Source organism: Rhinatrema bivittatum, chromosome 2, assembly GCF_901001135.1.
Source record: "Rhinatrema bivittatum chromosome 2, aRhiBiv1.1, whole genome shotgun sequence".
Classification (NCBI taxonomy): domain Eukaryota; kingdom Metazoa; phylum Chordata; class Amphibia; order Gymnophiona; family Rhinatrematidae; genus Rhinatrema; species Rhinatrema bivittatum.
Window position 1 is genome coordinate 373541034 of NC_042616.1, and position 19362 is coordinate 373560395.

At 43.1% G+C, this 19362-nt stretch overlaps 1 protein-coding gene across 4 annotated transcripts in view; it reads left to right on the top strand.

The window, feature by feature from the left end:
- LOC115084728 (serine-rich adhesin for platelets-like) overlaps positions 1–19362 on the top strand; it is an 859145-nt gene that overhangs the window by 458272 nt on the left and 381511 nt on the right. For all 4 annotated transcript variants that reach the window (XM_029589967.1, XM_029589968.1, XM_029589969.1 and 1 more), the window contains exon 11: positions 18054–18105. In XM_029589967.1, the coding sequence (XP_029445827.1) occupies positions 18054–18105 (52 nt within the window). The remainder of the gene's footprint in view (positions 1–18053; positions 18106–19362) is intronic.

Genomic DNA, 19362 nt, shown 5'->3' on the forward strand with positions numbered 1-19362 from the left:
ATTGCCACGCTGGGCCTTGAAGCGGGTAAGCACGAGGTGAAGTCCACCTATGACATGTTCGAAACCACAGCCTGCCTGGCCGCCAGAGGCGTCGGCACCAGACAGCTGGCGTGGCTCCGAGCCTCAGGACTCCAGCCAGAGGTTCAAGACAGGCACGCAGATCTCCCCTGTAAAGGTGAGAACCTGTTTGGGACAAGGTGAAGGAGGCCATGGCACAGCTGAAAGATCAGCATGATACTCTTCAACAGCTCTCCGCCAGCCCCTCAGAAGGCCCTTCCTCTGCCAGGAAGACCTCCAGGCTGGACTCTCGCAAGCCTTTTTTTACCGGTCGAGGGAATTCTATCCTCAGCTGCTCGTGCCTGTCCGCCTCAGACCAGTTCAAGGGGTCGCGGCTGGCAACAGCGGGCTCCGAGAACCCCAACCGTCTACGGGCTTCTGACTGGCGGCAAGGGGGCATGTCAATCCCCCCGATTGGTGGCAGGCTCCTTTGCTTTGCCTGCCATTGGGAAGTGATCACTTCGGACCATTGGGCCCTCTCTATTGTCCGCCAGGTTACTGCCTGAACTTCAGCAGGCTCCCAGAGACTGCTTCCCCATGTCCATCATGGGGTTCGCCCGCCCATCAGGTAGTCCTTCAATCGGAACTTTCCACCCTTCTAGCAGCAGGCGCAGTAGAACCGGTCCCCATGAACAGCGGGGCCAGGTCTTCTACTCGAGGTACTTCCTCATTCTGAAAGGAACAGCGGCTTGCACCCCATTCTCGACCTCAGGGCATTAAACAGGTTTCTTGTAAGAGAAAAATTCAAAATGTTCTCTATGGGCACGCTGATCCTGCTCTTCCGAAGAGGAGACTGGCTTTGCTCCCTAGACATAAACGAGGCTTATGCCCATATTGCAGTTGTCCCCAACCACAGGCAGAACCTCCGGTTCCTGGTGGGGAAGGCACGTTTTCACTACAAAGGTGCTGCCCTTTGAACTGGCATCAGCCGCAAGCATCTTCACCAAATGCTTGTAGGTGGTAACTGCCTACCTCAGGCGTCGCTCGGTCCATGTCTTTCCATACCTGGACAATTGGCTCATCCAGAGCGACACCCGCTCCAGGGCCTTGCAAGCGCTGGCTCTGACTGTTCAAACCATGCAGACGTTGGGTTTCGTTTCCCCAAGTCGCATCTCTGTCTGTCTCCATAGCTAGACTTCATAGGTACCAGGTTGGAGTTAATAAACATGTGGATAAAGGTGAACCGGTAGATGTAGTATACTTGGATTTTCAGAAGGCGTTGAAAAAGTTCCTCATGAGAGGCTTCTAGGAAAACTAAAAAGTCATGGGATAGGTGGCAATGTCCTTTCGTGGATTGCAAACTGGCTAAAAAACAGGAAACAGAGAGTAGGATTAAATGGAAAATTTTCTCAGTGGAAGGGAGTGGGCAGTGTTGTGCCTCAGGGATCTGTATTGGGACCCTTACTTTTCTATATATTTATAAATGATCTGGAAAGAAATACGACGAGTGAGGTAATCAAATTTGCAGATGTTACAAAATTGTTCAGAGTAGTTAAATCACAAGCAGATTGTGATAAATTGCAGGAAGACCTTGTGAGACTGAAAAATTGGGCAACAGAATGGCAGATGAAATTTAATGTGGATAAGTACAAGGTGATGCATATAGGGAAAAATAATCCATGCTATAGTTACACAATGTTAGGTTTCATATTAGGTGCTACAACCCAAGAAAGAGATCTAGGCATCATAGTGGATAACATATTGAAATCGTCGGTTCAGTGTGCTGCGGCAGTCAAGAAAGCAAACAGAATGTTGGGAATTATTAGAAAGGGAATGGTGAATAAAATGGAAAATGTCATAATGCTCCATGGTGAGACCGCACCTTGAATACTGTGTACAATTCTGGTTGCCGCATCTCAAAAAAGATATAATTGCGATGAAGAAGGTACAGAGAAGGGCTACCAAAATGATAAGGGGAATGGAACAGCTCCCCTATGAGGAAAGACTAAAGAGGTTAGGACTTTTCAGCTTGGAGAAGAGATGGCTGAGGGGGGATATGATAGAGGTGTTTAAAATCATGAGAGGTCTAGAACGGGTAGATGTGAATCGGTTATTTACTCTTTCGGATAATAGAAAGACTAGGGGGCACTCCATGAAGTTAGCATGTGGCACATTTAAAACTAATCGGAGAAAGTTCTTTTTTATTCAGCGCACAATTAAACTCTGGAATTTGTTGCCAGAGGATGTGGTTAGTGCAGTTAGTATAGCTGTGTTTAAAAAAGGATTGGATAAGTTCTTGGAGGAGAAGTCCATTACCTGCTATTAATTAAGTTGACTTAGAAAATAGCCACTGCTATTACTAGCAACGGTAATATGGAATAGACTCCCCTGCCTCCAGCTGCCCGCGAAGATAGACGCATCGCACGGGCGAAAGCGGCCCCTGGGCGTGCAATTGGGCTGCTCAAGATGTGACGTCACGACGTTTGGTATCACGGCATGTGACGTCACGTCTTGAGCGGCCAATTGCACGCCCAGGGGCCACTTTCGCCCTTGCGATGCGTCCATCTTCGCGGGCAGTTGGAAGCAGGGGAGGGGAGCCACGGTCCCTCGTCGCCGATGTCCGTCTCCGGAGGGGGGCTGCAAAAAAAGTAAGTCGCTTCGTTGCTTTTCACTGCCAGTCCTCTCTCCCCTCCTCCCGAAAAGCAAGGCTGCTTTTCGCGCCTTGTTTCAGGAGGCGGGGAGAGAGGACTGGCAATCCCGAGCGTAGGAATGCCCGTTCTCTCTCCCCTCTCTCTCTTGCTACTTTTTTTTTTCGTTTTTTCCACTTTCGTTGCTTGCTTCGGGAGGAGAGGAGAGAGGACTGGCAATCCCGAGCGTAGGAGAACCGTCCACTTCCTGGTACCTGTCTTATCCCAGGACAAGCAGGATGCTAGTCCTCACATATGGGTGACGTCACTGAACGGAGCCCAGGCGGGAAAACTTTCTGTCAAAGTTTCTAGAAACTTTTGACTGGCCCAGTGAGGCCACTGAGCATGCCCAGCATGCTATGATATTCTCTGCCACAGGTGTCTCTCTTCAGTCTTCGTTTTTCCGCGCTGCAACTAGCATCGCGGATCCGGAGCCATTGAGTTTTTTACCTCAACTGTTACTCGACTTAATAGTCGTGATATTGACATTCTCTGTCACAGAAAATCTCTCGGGGTTTTTTCTTGCCGGCCGGTAAGTAACCCAGTCAAAAATTTTGATTTCGGAAATCTTAAAAATTCTCCTCAGTCGAATCGGCGGCCGTCGATTTCACGATGTCCACAGGATTTAAAAAATGCCCTGTGTGTATGAGAAAAATGTCTCTTATAGACCCGCACACCGAATGTGTGGTATGTTTAGGAGATAAGCATGATGTTCATAACTGTCCACAATGCGCGGAGATGACTCCAAACCAGGCTCGAAAAAATGGAACATTTATTCAGCCTGCAACTGATACCTTTCCCCGTCGCAGTCGTCGAGGTCGTCTCCGGCTGGAGCGACTAAGCGAGTAATACTTAAAAAACCTCGCCCGGGACCTTCGGGAGATCACTCGTCCCCTTCATCGTCCTTGACGTCGACGAAATCGATGGAAAAATCGAAGTCGAAACATCGACACCGTCATCGAAGCCCCTCGTTGTCCGACCCGGCTTCCCAGGAACCCTCGACAGCGAAGCGGCCTAAAAATCAGGAAACCTCGGAGTCTTCAACGCCTCGGCCTACCTCGACTCCGTTGCCGACACTAGAGCCCACACAAGAACTTGTGCTTCAGCCTACGCCACCGCCCTCAACCGCTCTGCTCCCAACGGTTGTGCGGCCGGAATTGTCGGATTTAATCCGTCAAGCGATTTCACAGGCTCTGAAGGAACAACTTACCATACCGACTTCATTGTCGATGCCGATGTTTTCCACATCGATGCCGGCAAATTTGCCGATGCCAGTGAGCACACCAATGCCGGGGTCATTTTTGACTCCGGTTCAAAGAGATTCGACGTCGACACCAAAAATCATTACGTCATCGACGTCGATATACGCTCAAATCCCGGCTGCAATGTTACCACCGTCGACAGAATCGACACCGAGAGCACTACCCTCGACAACTTCATCGAGGCCACCTATCCTTCACTCGATAACAACAGAGCAAGAAGATACTGATGCTCAGGAATTGGCACTTTTTCGAAGACTTTTACAAAAATATCAAAAAGTCGTCGATAAAGCTCCTCAGAAAGTTATGGAAGTGAATCCTCCAATAATTTCTATCGATGACCCTTTACCTGGACCATCAGGTATTTCTGCTAAGACAACCCCAAGAACTCCATATCAAGAACCAGATGAAGAAGATTCTTGGGATGATCAAGGAACTAATACATCTTCTGAAGAGTTCATGTCAGAACCATCACCACCTGAAGTAAGGAAAAGATCCCCACCTGAGGACTTATCCTTTTCAAGTTTTGTTCAAGAGATGGCGGATACAATTCCATTCAAACTTTCCTCAGAAGATGATTCAAGACAGCATACCTTAGAGGTGCTACAGTTTGTGGACCCACCAAAACAAGTTTTGGCAATTCCCATCCACGAAGTTCTGTTGGACCTACAACAACGAGTGTGGGAACATCCTTGCACGGTTCCAGCAGTAAATAAATGGGTAGACACTACTTACCTAGTGCAGCAGGCACCAGGTTTTCAAAAAACACAGTTACCACATCAATCTGTGGTAGTAGAATCTGCCCAGAAAAAATCAAAAAGGGTACGTCCACATTCCTCAGCTCCCCCAGGAAAGGATCATCGCTTTCTGGACTCTTTGGGCAGAAAAGTGTACCAAAGCGCACTTTTATCTTCCAGAATCACTGCTTATCAATTGTACATGACACAGTACCAGAGGGATCTCTGGAAGCAGATGGAGCACTTTACGAATTCTCTTCTAGAACAATTTCAAAAATCCGCACAATCAATCATTGCCAAGGGCCTAGAAGCTGGGAAACATGAGGTTAGGGCTGCTTATGACAATTTTGACACAGCCTCAAGAACAGCAGCAGCTGGCATCATAGCTCGAAGATGGGCCTGGTTGAAGGCATCAGATCTCAGGCCTGAAGTACAAGACAAGCTGGTAGATCTGCCGTGCCGTGGAGACAATTTATTTGGGGAAAAAGTGCAGGATGCTGTCCAACAACTTAAGGATCACACAGAGACCTTAAGGCAACTGTCACAATTACCTCAAGAACCAACAACTCAGGCACCTAGACGTTTTCCACGTAGGGAACCTAGACGTCCATACTACAGGCCAAGAAGGTATTACTATCAACCTACTAGGGCTAGACCTTCTAGACCTACCCAGCGTTCTCAGGCCAGGCAACCAAGAACAGCCCGTACTCAGCCTCCTCCACAGACTGGTCCAGCTACGGGTTTTTGAACACAAATCCAGAGATCAGACCCACCCTCCAAAACCCCAATCAAAACATACCAGTGGGAGGAAGAATTTCCCATTTCCACCCCAGTTGGGAAAAGATAACAACAGACCAATGGGTACTTTCCATTGTAGCTCACGGTTACAAACTAAATTTTCTCTCAATTCCTCCAGAATTCCCACCAACTTCCTACCCACAACAAAATTCCCAAATAATTCAATTACAAATAGAATTATCCACCCTCCTGACAGCCAGGGCCATTCAACCAGTGCCCAGGTCTCAGCAGGGCAGAGGATTCTACTCCAGATATTTCCTCATTCCAAAGAAAACTGGAGGCCTACGTCCCATCCTCGACCTCAGAAATCTCAACAAATTTCTAAAGAAAGAAAAGTTCAGGATGGTTTCTCTAGGCACAATGCTCCCACTTCTTCAAGCAGGAGATTGGCTCTGTTCTCTGGATCTTCAAGATGCTTACGCTCACATTCCAATATACCCTCCTCACCGCAAATATCTGCGCTTCATGGTGGGCCTTCAACATTACCAATACAGAGTACTGCCATTCGGACTGGCATCTGCTCCCAGAGTTTTCACCAAATGTCTGGCAGTAATAACAGCACACCTACACAAAGAAGGTGTGCACGTTTTCCCATATCTGGACGATTGGCTCATCAGAAGCCAATCTCAACAAGGAGCAATACAGTCTCTCAACAAAACTATTGCTCTACTACACTCCATGGGATTTCTCATCAATTATCCAAAATCACATCTAACTCCAAACCATCTCCTACAATTCATAGGAGCAGATTTGAACACCAACCTCTCAAAGGCATTTCTACCAGAAGATCGAGCAAACACACTGTCTCTACTGGCAAACTCGATTTACTCCAAGAAACAAGCAACAGCTCATCAGTTTCTAATATTATTAGGTCACATGGCATCCACAGTTCATGTCACTCCTAAGGCAAGACTAGCCATGAGGGTAACTCAATGGACTTTAAGATCACAATGGATCCAAGCCATTCAACCACTTTATTCTCCAATTCAAGTAACCCACCAACTACGTTCTTCTCTACTATGGTGGGTGAACAAGGACAATTTGTGCAAGGGCCTACCCTTTCAACAACCAGTCCCACAAATAACTCTAACTACAGATGCATCCGCCTTGGGTTGGGGAGCTCACATAGGGAATCTCCAAACACAAGGAACATGGACAAAGCTCGAAGCAACGTTTCAAATCAATTTCCTGGAACTTCGAGCCATACGTTATGCTCTGCATGCCTTCAAGGACCGCCTTACAAACAAGACTGTGCTGATCCAGACAGACAACACAGTAGCCATGTGGGACATCAACAAACAAGGAGGGACAGGCTCGTACCTCCTTTGTCAAGAAGCAGCTCAGATATGGGGCTGGGCCTTGAACAACTCAATGTTTCTCAAAGCCACTTACCTAGCAGGCATTCACAATGTAGTGGCGGACAGACTCAGTCGTCAATTCCAACCACACGAATGGTCCCTGGATCCCACAACAGTGACCAGGATATTTCAACTTTGGGGACAACCGACAGTAGACCTCTTTGCATCACATCTGAATCACAAAGTGGACCACTACTGTTACCGATACAACCTGAACAAGAGACCATCCAAGGACGCATTTGCTCGCCCTTGGAACTCAGGCCTGTTATATGCGTATCCTCCGATACCACTCATAACCAAAACTCTAGTGAAGCTACAACAGGACAAGGGGACCATGATTCTCATAGCCCCATACTGGCCTCGACAAGTATGGTTTCCCACACTTCTAGACCTCTCAGTCAGGGATCCCATTCGCCTGGGAGTAGCTCCCACTCTCATAACTCAGGATCAGGGTCGGTTGAGACATCCCAACCTTCAATCCCTATCACTGACAGCTTGGATGTTGAAAGCTTGATTTTACAACCACTCAATCTCTCATCCAACATATCCCAAGTTATTATATCTTCACGTAAACCTTCCACAAGGAAGAACTACGCTTCCAAATGGAAAAGATACACTTTGTGGTGCAAGCAAAAAGACATCAATCCTTTCACTTGCCCTACAAAGTCTTTATTAGACTACTTGTACCATCTTTCAGAATCTGGTCTACAGACTTCATCTGTAAGAGTACATTTAAGTGCAATTTCAGCTTACCATAATCAGGTATCAGATGCACCTATCTCTACACAACCTCTCGTAAAAAGATTTATGAGAGGTTTAATTCTTCTTAAACCACCAATTAGACACTCAGTCACACAATGGGATCTAAATTTGGTTCTATCTAGACTCATGCGTTCACCCTTTGAACCCATTGATTCCAGTGACCTGAAATTTCTTACATGGAAAACTATCTTCCTCATAGCCATTACATCAGCTAGAAGGGTTAGTGAGTTACAAGCACTTGTCACATATGAACCCTACACTAAGTTCTTACATGACAGAGTGGTTCTCCGTACTCATCCAAAATTCCTTCCTAAGGTAGTTACGGACTTCCACTTAAACCAATCTATAGTTTTACCCACATTTTTTCCAAGGCCTCACTCTCACCAAGGGGAAAGAGCCTTACACACCTTAGATTGCAAGCGTACTCTGTCTTTCTACTTAAACCGCACTGCAGTTCACAGGAAATCCAATCAACTCTTTGTTTCCTATGACCCAAACAAACCAGGTAAAGCAGTGGGTAAACATACTCTATCCAACTGGTTAGCAGATTGCATACAGTTTTGCTATGAAAAAGCAGGCCTTCCTCTCCAAGGGCGAGTAAAGGCGCATTCAGTAAGAGCAATGTCAACTTCAGTAGCGCACTATCGTTCTGTGCCAATACTTGACATATGTAAAGCAGCAACATGGAGTTCACTTCACACTTTTGCAGCTCATTACTGTTTGGACAAGCAAGGAAGACAAGATTCAGCCTATGGACAATCTGTCTTAAAGAACTTGTTTCCAGCTTAAACCCAACTCCTTCTACATCCAATGTTCTGTGATCCTCGGCTGACTCATTTCAACAACAACATTCCATTACAAAATGACTCAGCCTCTAGCTTGCTATTCACCCATATGTGAGGACTAGCATCCTGCTTGCCCTGGGATAAAGCAAAATTGCTTACCCAGGACAGCAGGATGTAGTCCTCACAGAACCCACCCGCCACCCCGCGGAGTTGGACCTCATACTTTTATTATTTTATTTTTGCTAACGCATTTGCTACATACTAGACTGAAGAGAGACACCTGTGGCAGAGAATATCATAGCATGCTGGGCATGCTCAGTGGCCTCACTGGGCCAGTCAAAAGTTTCTAGAAACTTTGACAGAAAGTTTTCCCGCCTGGGCTCCGTTCAGTGACGTCACCCATATGTGAGGACTACATCCTGCTGTCCTGGGATAACACCTATTACAAGGTAAGCAATTTTGCTTTTTCAAATGTCATTTGAAATGACATTTGAAATAACAGATATCAGCGTGTCCGTGACGCGTTAGGCCAGCGCACCCAGGATACTGTATAGCGCTCTATACAGTAAAATAGGTTGCACGGGCCTAACGCTTCACGGATGCTTCTTAGACGCAGCTTGCATTTGCAAGCTATTTACATTCAGTATCAAGCGGTAGGTGAGCTGGACTGTGCGTGCGGCAACCGAGGGTGTGCCCGGCAGTAACGCAGCTCTCCCTACCGCTCCCTACCGCTCCTTACTGTATCGGCCTGTATGTGTTTGAGGGAAGAAGACAGATGGAGAGAAAAGAAATAGAAAAAAAGACAATATAAAAGGAATTGGCAAAAAAATAAGAAAGGGAAGGTGGGAAAAAAAAGCCTGTGATCAATCGATTAGAAAACTAAGATCAGACAGCAAATGTAAAAAAAAATAAATTACTTTTTACTGTTTGGCACATGTAATCTTTGGGAATGTGCAAGAGTAGCACTTTATGCGGATCTCACAATGTACGAGATCAGCATGGAGAAACTGGAAGCCCATGGGGCCTGCAAAGAGGAGGCAGCAGGATGGGCTTCAGTGCCAGTAGCAGCAATCAGCACCTCCCCAATAGCCACGTGGCAGCAGTGATAGTGGCAGCAGAGGAATGAGAGAGGCTCTGAGGTTGCTGGCAAAAGAAAGAGAGGGGGTCTCTGCCTTTAGTGTGTGCATGTGTATGAATGGGAGTCTGCCTGGGGGTGTATGTGTGTGAATGCATGGGTGCCTGCCTGAGGGTGTGTCTGTGTATGAGAATGAATGGGTGTCTTCCTGGGCTTTGTGTGAGAATAGGTGCCTGCCTGTGTGTGGTGTATGTGTGTGTGTGAGAATAAATTGGTGCCTGCCTTGGGGGTCTGTGTGTGTGAGAATGAATGTGTGCATGCCTGGGGGGTGGGGAGGGAGTGGTGTGAAAATGAATGGGAGCTTGCCTGGGGTTCAGTGTGAGAATGACTGGGAGCTTGCCTGTGTGTGTGTGTGTGTGTGTTTGTGTGAGAATGATTGGGAGCTTGCCTGGGGGGGGGGGGGGGGGGGTGTTTGTGTGTATGTGAGGGAGCCAGTGAGAGTGAGAGCATGAGTGTGTACGAGAAAATCCAGAGGAGTAAGAGTGTGTGGGGAGGAGTGTATGTGTAGGGGGAGAGTGTGTCTTACAGCCTGAGAGTGTGTCAGTGTCTGTGAGAGCGAGAGGTTATAGTGGGTATAAGAGCATGAATGTGTATGTATGTGACAGTGTATATGTGTGAGAGAGAATGGACATGTGAGTATGTGTGAGAGAGAGAGGATAACCTCCTAATCCTCAACAATATCAGGGTGACTGGAAATCAAGAGCTCCCTTATTAGTTTTAATTATTGTGTGTTATTATGATATATGTGCTGTTTTGAAATATTTTATTGGTGTTTGGGAAATTGTAAAAAATGTATATGATTTTAATTAATAGAAATTCTATTTATCAGTAGTTTTAAAATATTATTTTATTAGTATGGTTTTACTATTATAACTGATGCTTTTTGTTTCTTGATTTTATTGTTTTATGAGGAATGGTGGTTCTGTTTTTCCATTGTTAATACACAGTCTGGCTTCTTGTGGTTTCCATTTCAGTTTTTTCTAATTTGTGCTCCTTTATTTTGTATTCTGTATTTGGTGAGGGTCTCTCTCTGCTCTGTGTATGTGACCATAATGAGAGATTCTGCTAGATGTAGTGTCTGTATAGAGAGCTATAGCAATCGGGTTTGTTTTGTTTCCTCAGTAGGGTGGTGTATTGTTATCCTAGGACCCACTGTAATATTTACCCTTGCTTATTCACAGGTAGGGTTATTGTTGTTTGAGTCCTTGGTGTTATTACTGTTATATTATGATGGGATTGCAGTATAGATTTTGAGTGTCTTTTTTGTGGGGTTTTGTGTTAGTTCACAATGTGTCTGGCAGTGGAAGGTGTTTGTGCTGCTGTTGCTGTGAGGTGACACCAGAATTTGAAAATATCTTTTAGTATAATGAGCTGTAAGGGAAACCTACAAGCTCCATTGTTTGGAGGAATTTCAGTGGATGCACAGAGTTAGAGAACTGGAGGTGCAGGATTTATATTGACATTCTGTTCCTTCCTATATATTCCAGACTTCACTCTCATAGCCATATAGAATTAGTTGAATATGGCTATCAAATAATTTTATAGTGTGAAACTGGCCAGCTTTTTAAAAATTACGCAGAAGACCCTTTGGCCTTTTTTTATTAATTCTTTTTTTTTTATAACCAATTTTAAAGCAGGATCCATTCTATAGAGGTGGGTGTGATGAAGAAATGTCATTTTGGCTCCCCCCCAAATTCTGTGACTTTAAGCATTAGTACAAGAAGGATTACGGGGGGATGCTGGAGAGGCACACAAATGCATTGGCCCCCGGGTGCCGGAGACCCTTGGTGCGCCACTGGGTGCGAGTCATATGGGGCCGCAAGCAGTGGCAAAGAGGAGAGGAGATTTGGCGGGTCGCAAACAGTGCCCAACCTGCTCGCGACCCAGAAAACCACACAGTCAGCGGGCGTGATCGAGAATGAGGTAGGAGTCAGGGCCGAGACCAGGGGGTGGCAGTGCAACCGGGGGGGGGAAAGGAGAAGGCTTATCTAGGGCGCCAAATCCCCTTGCACTGGCCCTGTGTGGCAGTGTGAACTGCTGCTTGATTAGCTGTTTGACAGTAGCCCTGAGCTACAAAAGCTTCTTCCTGATCAGTGTTTGGTGCAGGTTGGTCCATAGTGAGACTGTAGTGCCAGAGCCACAGCTATGAGCAGTCAAGAGAATCAGGTTAATGTTATTTAGTAGTGCTACAAGTTAGTGCTGGGACATGAGGAGAGAAGCAGATATGAAAGTGTGAATTTTGTTACCCTGAGGGAACATCTATGCTTCTCCACTAAATTTCTGATGGGGACATCCCACCTCCCTTGCTTCTCCACTAGATCCCCCAACTCTGTTCTTAACTTGACCCCTGCGAGCATCACCCTGCTCCACTTTGGCTGTAACACAAAAAGTTTGTCTACTTCACTCTGGTCTCTTATGGACTGACGTGCCTGACCTGGAATGTCATATTTTTTTGTGGGCGGTCATGTCAGTCCATAGAGTTAGTGAGTTTCAACTCTAGTGACATATCCATTTTATTCTAAATGTTATCACAGCACGGTAGTATTGTGCCCCCTATATCAAGTTCCTGATTGAGATGGTGTCAGATCACCACCTTAACCAGTTAATCCTGTTACCAATGTTGTAGAGACGAACAAGTCCTGCATAGCATGGATTAAAAAAGTGCTATTACTTCCTACCTGAAATGAATTAGAAATCCTAAGAAGGTCCTTTCAGCTTTTTACTTCTATTTACCCAAATGAGTATGGCATTGATGTCGTACAACTTCTGGATAGTAAATTACACCTCTTCGTGTTTTGCCCGAAAAGGTCATGTCAAGGATCATAATGTCAGAGACATAGTGGTATAAATGGCCAGTCTAAGATCTGCCTGACTTGAAGAGCTTTGTGACATGGAGTTCAGTCCACATATTCACATCAATGCATGGGCTTGGGCCAAATGGCCCAGAGCCTGCAAATGGCGCCGTGTCTCGGTCATCTGCCTTCTTCCAGCATTGCAGATCTGACAGGCTGCATCACTTGCTGCAGCTGTTTTGCCTTGCCGATGGTCTCATCTGGGGGTGCTGCTCGCACCGGATGACTTCATCGGGTGAGATTGGTGGTCACGGCCTAGAGACATCAGGCCCCCTTTAAAGGCAAAGTCTGGGGAGCAGCTCATCCCTTTTTGCCTTCAGCTTTCCCATCCAACCCTCCCACTTTTTTCTGGGAGAAATATGCCCACATGGCAGGCATTTATGCTTTATTGAAATTAATTTGGTAAAATGTTAGGCAGAGATACCCCTTTAGATGGTTGGTGAAATATTTGTGGTACATCAACATGTGATAAGCAAAAACTTTTTCAGTTATAGAAATGCATGTGCATATATGTGAATCTTCTCAGCTAACTTACCTCATTTGAATGTTTCCTGGTTCATTAGGTAGCTGAGCAGTGTTAGTTAGCCTTTGACTACACACACATACACTGTATTTAGGAAGATAGAATTTAGTGTTGATCAGCTTAGGATGTTGTATTTTATGTTTTTTTCATAATTGTTGTCGCAGTTTAGGCAGGTATCTGAGCCATTGGCAAGTTTCTTATTGCTAGCGATGGGCTTTTTTTACCACGGTACCATGTTAGCCATTGGCTGGCAAGAGGACGCCTTTACAGCAAAATGGTGAGGCATGGGGATACGCCTTGGAGGGGGGCTAGAGCAAAGATCACTGCAGGTGGGTATGACTGCTGGGCTTAGCCTGTTTTTTTTTTCTCTATACTGCGGCTCAGGTAGGAGTTAGTTATTAATATCTATTTGATGATAAACTGCGACCTATACTTCCAATTCATACTTCTTGTATGCATTGTTTGTGTCTTGGATTTCATTCTCTCTAGGTGCAATGGGGTGGGGGCGGAGTGGGTCAGTCAGGTGTTTGTCATGGCTGCCAGCGTTACATTACTGTCTAGATCAGGAATGTCAAACTAAGGCCTTCAAATTCTTTATGGCCCACAAAGTTCTTTCATCTGACCCACAGAAATCTACATGAAGCTAGTGGCAACATGTCTGCAGACATTTTTGGTGCAGCTGGAGTGCAGAAGCGCCTTGCTGTCACCTTCAGGAAGAGCAAGGGTAAGGGTTGCTGGCTGGAAGAACAGAAAATTCTACAGCAGAGGTGTGAAGCTATTACTGTTTCCAACCCCTGGAATAGCACAGTGCAGTGAGCCCAACCCAGAAATTCCAAAGAGTTCTCCTTGCCTGGAAATACATCAGCTTAAGCATTAAGGTTTTCTTTTTTTTTTTTTTTTTTATAGTATAGTAACTGTGAAAATGTTAGGAGAGATACAGTGGCAGCCTTAGAGAAGGTTCTTCTTTACCCATAACAGTCTGTAAAATACAAATGTGTTATCTTTGTGGGTTAGTAACAGACTATAATAAAGGTATCACAGCTAACACCGTTACCAAAATGTGTTGCATTAAATGTGATTCAATTAATTGGTATCCTTTTAGGTGTCCATGTTATGGTGGCTAGCAAAGGTGAGATGGCCTCGGTGGGAGTCTGAAGACTCCTCCACCGAAAAAGCATCAGCAAATAAGAAAGTTACTGAGGCTGTAAGGATTCCTCTCATGATCAGCTGAAACATTGGAGGGGGTGGTGGGGAGGACACATTTCCCTCCTATCCCCTGGCCAGCCTGCTGCATGAGCATTTTTTTCCAATGCAGTTTGACACCTCTGGTGTTTATGATCTAGATGTTGACAACTGACTGGACAGTAAGATTGGTCGGTTGGACCTTAAGAGTAAAAGCCAACTTAATCCCTCCCAAGTCCCATCATCTTTATTTCAGGCTGTCCTAGTAAAAAAATAAATAAATAAAAACAAACCTAAATGTTAAAAAGCATTTATCTAGATATTATCACTTATGTGGCTAATATATCCTACTTGTCCTCATAGAAAGCAAAGTTGCTTACCTATCATAGTTATTTTCTGAGGACACCAGAATAGTTGGCCACACAAACTGTTCTGCCTCCCCTTGTGGAGTTGCCTGTTAAAACTATATTCTAAAACTGAAAGGGCACTGTGAGGTTGCGACACTGTAAGAAATCCCACACATACCAAGAAAATTCTTGAAATGGTTTTCCAGAATACACTGTGAGGCCATCTCTGTCAGGACTGTCAAATGACATTACCCAATTGTGTGGTTGATTATTATCTTGCTGTCTTCAGAGAACACCTGTTACAAGTACCGGTAAGCAACCTTTTTAGGGGCACCTCAACATGGAGGACAATTTTCAAATTAATTTACCCAGGTAATTAAGTAGCTACTTGGCTAGATTTCTCTGTTTGAAAATTGTCCCCATCAGAGTGTCTAAATTTAAGCTATAGACTTTCACATCTTGTGTACTTCTAGCTGGATTAAAAAGAGGAGCTTATGTTTAAGGTTGTAACAGTAAACAGCGCACAGTCCAGTTCTGCCACCTAAAGAAATAACAGGTGAAAGTACATATTTCCATTTGAATACTGGCTACGAGATTCGAAGGTAGATCACTGCCTATATATTTTACACCAACATGGGCTACTGAAAACTATGCACTTAATGATCTAAGCCAGCTGATTTTAATGATGTTGGGGGGCTGACTGAATATCCTGCAGCATCATTTTTATGTTATGATTGATCAATAGTATTCAAGAAAATGGTCAATTGTTAAGCCTTATATGCAAATAAATAAATACACACAAAAATGAATTGTAAATCACATCAAACTCCAAAAACAAACAACTCAAAAAGGGGCACTGCAAGAAAATGCTGTCATCACACATCTTTGCAAGAGAAAACACAGGCTCTTGAAAACAGTCCTTTCAAGTGAAACTAAATCTTGACTTATCTTATTGTTGCAAGTGGCAAAAAAATAACAGACCAGTCACCTGACGCTGAACAGCCTTTCGAGAACACTCTGTAATCTAGGTCTCTGCATCAGGGGAGCTCGCTTCCATCATGAAAATGATCTTTTTTTCCTGAAACAGAAACCATTCCTTTTCAACACTTGATTGATGTGATAAAGCACCAATCATAATGCATGCCTTAGATTTTCAAAATGGTAACATAGTTAGAGTCTATTCAAAATGAATAGACTCTAACCAGCATCAAACCACTCGATAGACTAGTTCAATCCATTTGAAGACACTGAATTCAATTTAAATATCCACATTTGTTTCCTTGAACATAAGTTTGTGATGATCACTTCCTTTCTCCTTTGCTGGTATAAAATCAATTATGGTCCACTTATTCTGTTGGAAAGAATGATATGCCTCTAAAATATGAAACAATCTGGGCTGATCCCACTAAGGAGATTCAGGAGAAGATTGCTTGATTTTTAAAAATTGCTGATGGTTTAGCCTTCCTTACCAAGAAAGAGAGCTTTTTTTTTTTTTTTTTTAAAGAAGTGAAGACTCCTGTCATTCCTGTTTTGTATGGCATACCCAAAGTGCATAAGTCCATGGAGAACCCTCCATTAAGTCCTATTGTATCAGAACTGGGATCAGTCTTGGAACCTTTAGCAAAGGTTTTGGATCATTTTCTTAAGAACGAAGCATCCTCATTACCATCTTACATCCAAGGTACTTAATATTTTTTGAAAGAAATACAAACATTGAGTAGTGTTCCTGCCAATTGTTGGTTGGCTTCTATGGACATAGTGGCATTATAAATAAAAATATGCCAAAATTTGCTGCGATTGTCACCATGGAAAATGTTAATCAAGAGAGCATTTACCAACAGAATTCTTTATGCAAGTTTGTAAGTTAGTTCTTACTTCAAATTACTTTATGTTCAATGGTGAATAGAAATTGCAAATTTTTGGTTTGGCAATGGGCTCAGCCATTGCCCCCAATTTAGCTATCTTATATGTGGATCAATTTGAATCTGAACATATTTTCACATTGAGCTGGTTTAAGCACATTTTGTTGATGATATTTGTTTCATTTGAATGTCATATTTTGCCCATTTAAAGGAGTATCATAAATGACTTAACTCTAGGGATGTGAATTTATCATTTACCATCATGGCTGATCAAGTAACATTTCTTTCTTGGATGTGTCCATCATGGGTGTTGAGGGCCATGTTAGTACTTCTTTATTTAAGAAGCCATTGATTGAAACAACTTGTTGCATTAGAGCAATCATCATCTGAAACCTTTAAAAGGTGGTCTTCTGGTTGGCCAGTTTTTCAGATTAAGGAGAGTATGCTCTAACATTAATGAATTCAAATAACAGGTGGTGGAGTTACAGAACGTTTTGCTAGAACGTGGCTACTCTTTGAAGGTCATTAAACGGGCTTATCTGCAGGTATGTTTCTCTGACAGATTCATTGTTGGAATATAGAAATCAAGACACCAAACCTCAGCTGACCTGCATTTTGCCCTACACAACTCATTCGAGTGAAATAGTCAAAATTATTCAAAGTTGTTGGGACGTTGTTTCTCTGCATCCTGCATTGACAGAACCACCTATTTTTGCATTCTCCCATGGCAAAAACCTTAGGGACATATTAATTCACTTGTCCCTGCTTAATAATACAATGGTTGAAAATTAGTGGGCCATTCCAGTTGTGGCTCTTGTGAATTTTGCCTTTAACAATGACTGGTATGGAATCATATGTGACATCAACTAGCATTATTATAAAGAGAATGCATAATATGAATTTTGTCATCTTATGTTATTTGATTATGTGCCTCTGTAATTTGATTTACATTGGCTGGACAACAAGAATGATGAAGAAAAGATTAATCGAACACAGAAGTTGCCTTAATACCTGCAAGATTTCAGCCCCGAGTGGTGTCTCATTTATTTAGAGGTACATTATTTTTTTCAGCAGATTACATGTACCATAATTGATTTTATACCAGCAAAGGAGAGAGGAGGTGATTGTCACGGTTATGTTCAAGGGAACAAATGTGGATTTTTAAATTGAACTCAGTGTCTCCAAATGAGTTGAACGAGTCTATTGAGTGGTTTGATGCTGGGTAAATTTTATCTGTGGTGTCAGTTTGCCTCTTTTTTAATAGATTCTTTAACTATGTTACCATTTTGAAATCTAAGGCATGCATTGTGATTGGTTTATTACGTCAATCAAGTGTTGAAAAGGAATTGTATCTCTTTCCATTTCAGAACAAAGAATCATTTTCATGATGGCTGTGAGTTCCTCTGATGCAGAGAGCTAAATTACAGAGCACTCTCGAAACGCTGTTAAACAACGGGTGACCAGTCTGTTATACTTTTACTGCTTGGAACAACAAGATAATTCAGTATTTAATTTCACATAAAAGAACTGTTTTCAAGAGCCTGTTTTTACTTGCAAAGAAAAAATAAAAAATGTATAATTGTGGTTATTACAGAAACGTATGATGAGTGTTTCCCCGCAGTGCCCAGACTGTTGAGATGCAATGGTTTGATGTCTGTTCCTTAACTACAGGATCCTTTGTGAGTTGTTTGTTTTGGATTTTCAATTATTAAGCCTGACATCAATTACAAACTAAGCACAGACAATCCTTTTTTTTCTTTTTCTTTCAGATTAAGCATATTGGCAATCCATCCGTTCCAGCTGAGAAACGTCCAAGAAAGAGTAAGTTTACCATGTTTCCTTTGAAAGACATTGAATGAAAGTGATTTTGATGGATTAAATTAAATGATCAGTTAAGATTAGTTTAAAAGGATCTTTTGTTCTGGCCCTTGAGGTCTGTGAACAGATATTGTTTTCAAGATGGCTATAATAAATAATCATTAGATTGATTTGCATCCAGTGGAGCTAGTTTATGGTCAATTAGCATTTATCTGATGTTAGATCATTTAGAGGATAATATTCAGTCATTGGCCCATATTGTTAAATTAGCCAGATTAGATTTATCTGGCAAACCGCATCATTGAATATAGCTGGCTATCTTAAAGATAGCCAGATAATTTATCCAGCAAACTTTAGGACTACTCTATGGCATGACCAGAGCTCCAAATACCATATTTGGCCAGCTTACCTAACTCTACCCAGAAATGCCTTTGGAGCACTCTTAAATTTTTTGGCTAAATTTTAACTGTACAATGAGATATCTGGCTGAACATTAGCTGGTTAAGTACCCAAAGTATTCAAAAATCGGCATTTAGCCAGATAAGTCCATAAGTTATACAGCTAAATGGTGCTAAATATGGACCCCTTATTGCCAAGACCATGGGTTATGCCAGGGATAGACAACCTTTTTGAAGTGGAGCCCCAAAATTCAAATTAGGGATAGGCAACTCCAGTCTTTGAGCATCACAAACCAATCAGGTATTCAGGATATCCAAAATGAATATGCATGAAATACATTTGAATGCAGTGAGTGGAGGCAGTGCATGGAAATACATCTCATGCATATTTACTTCTTTTTATGGATCTGTGCGCCATTCATACTTTTTAATAATTAAGTTGGTATGGATGGGCAGACTAAATAGGCCATCTATGACAATTTAAGCAGTACACAAGCCTCTGAGTGATCAATTGTTAATTGGCTCAAAAGGGAGAAAGTACAGACTTCATATGTGAAAATACCTATTCATAGAGATAGGTAGATTGAAATGCTAAGAGCACTGAAAATTCCTGTATTTTCAAACAAACGACTTTCACAGGCAGGGAATTTCAATAAGTCATGATAGAGAACACCTGATCTCTGTCAGTAGCCTTAAGTGTGCACTGCTAATCAATAAACTTTGAAACCCATAAACCTGAGAATTATAATTCAATGAGCTGCATTTACAAATCTTCAAGTACCCATACATTAAAATACTGTGCAGGTAACAAAGTAATCTGGTTTGATCACAAAGAAAAACATTGGGCCAAAATGCTGGAAAT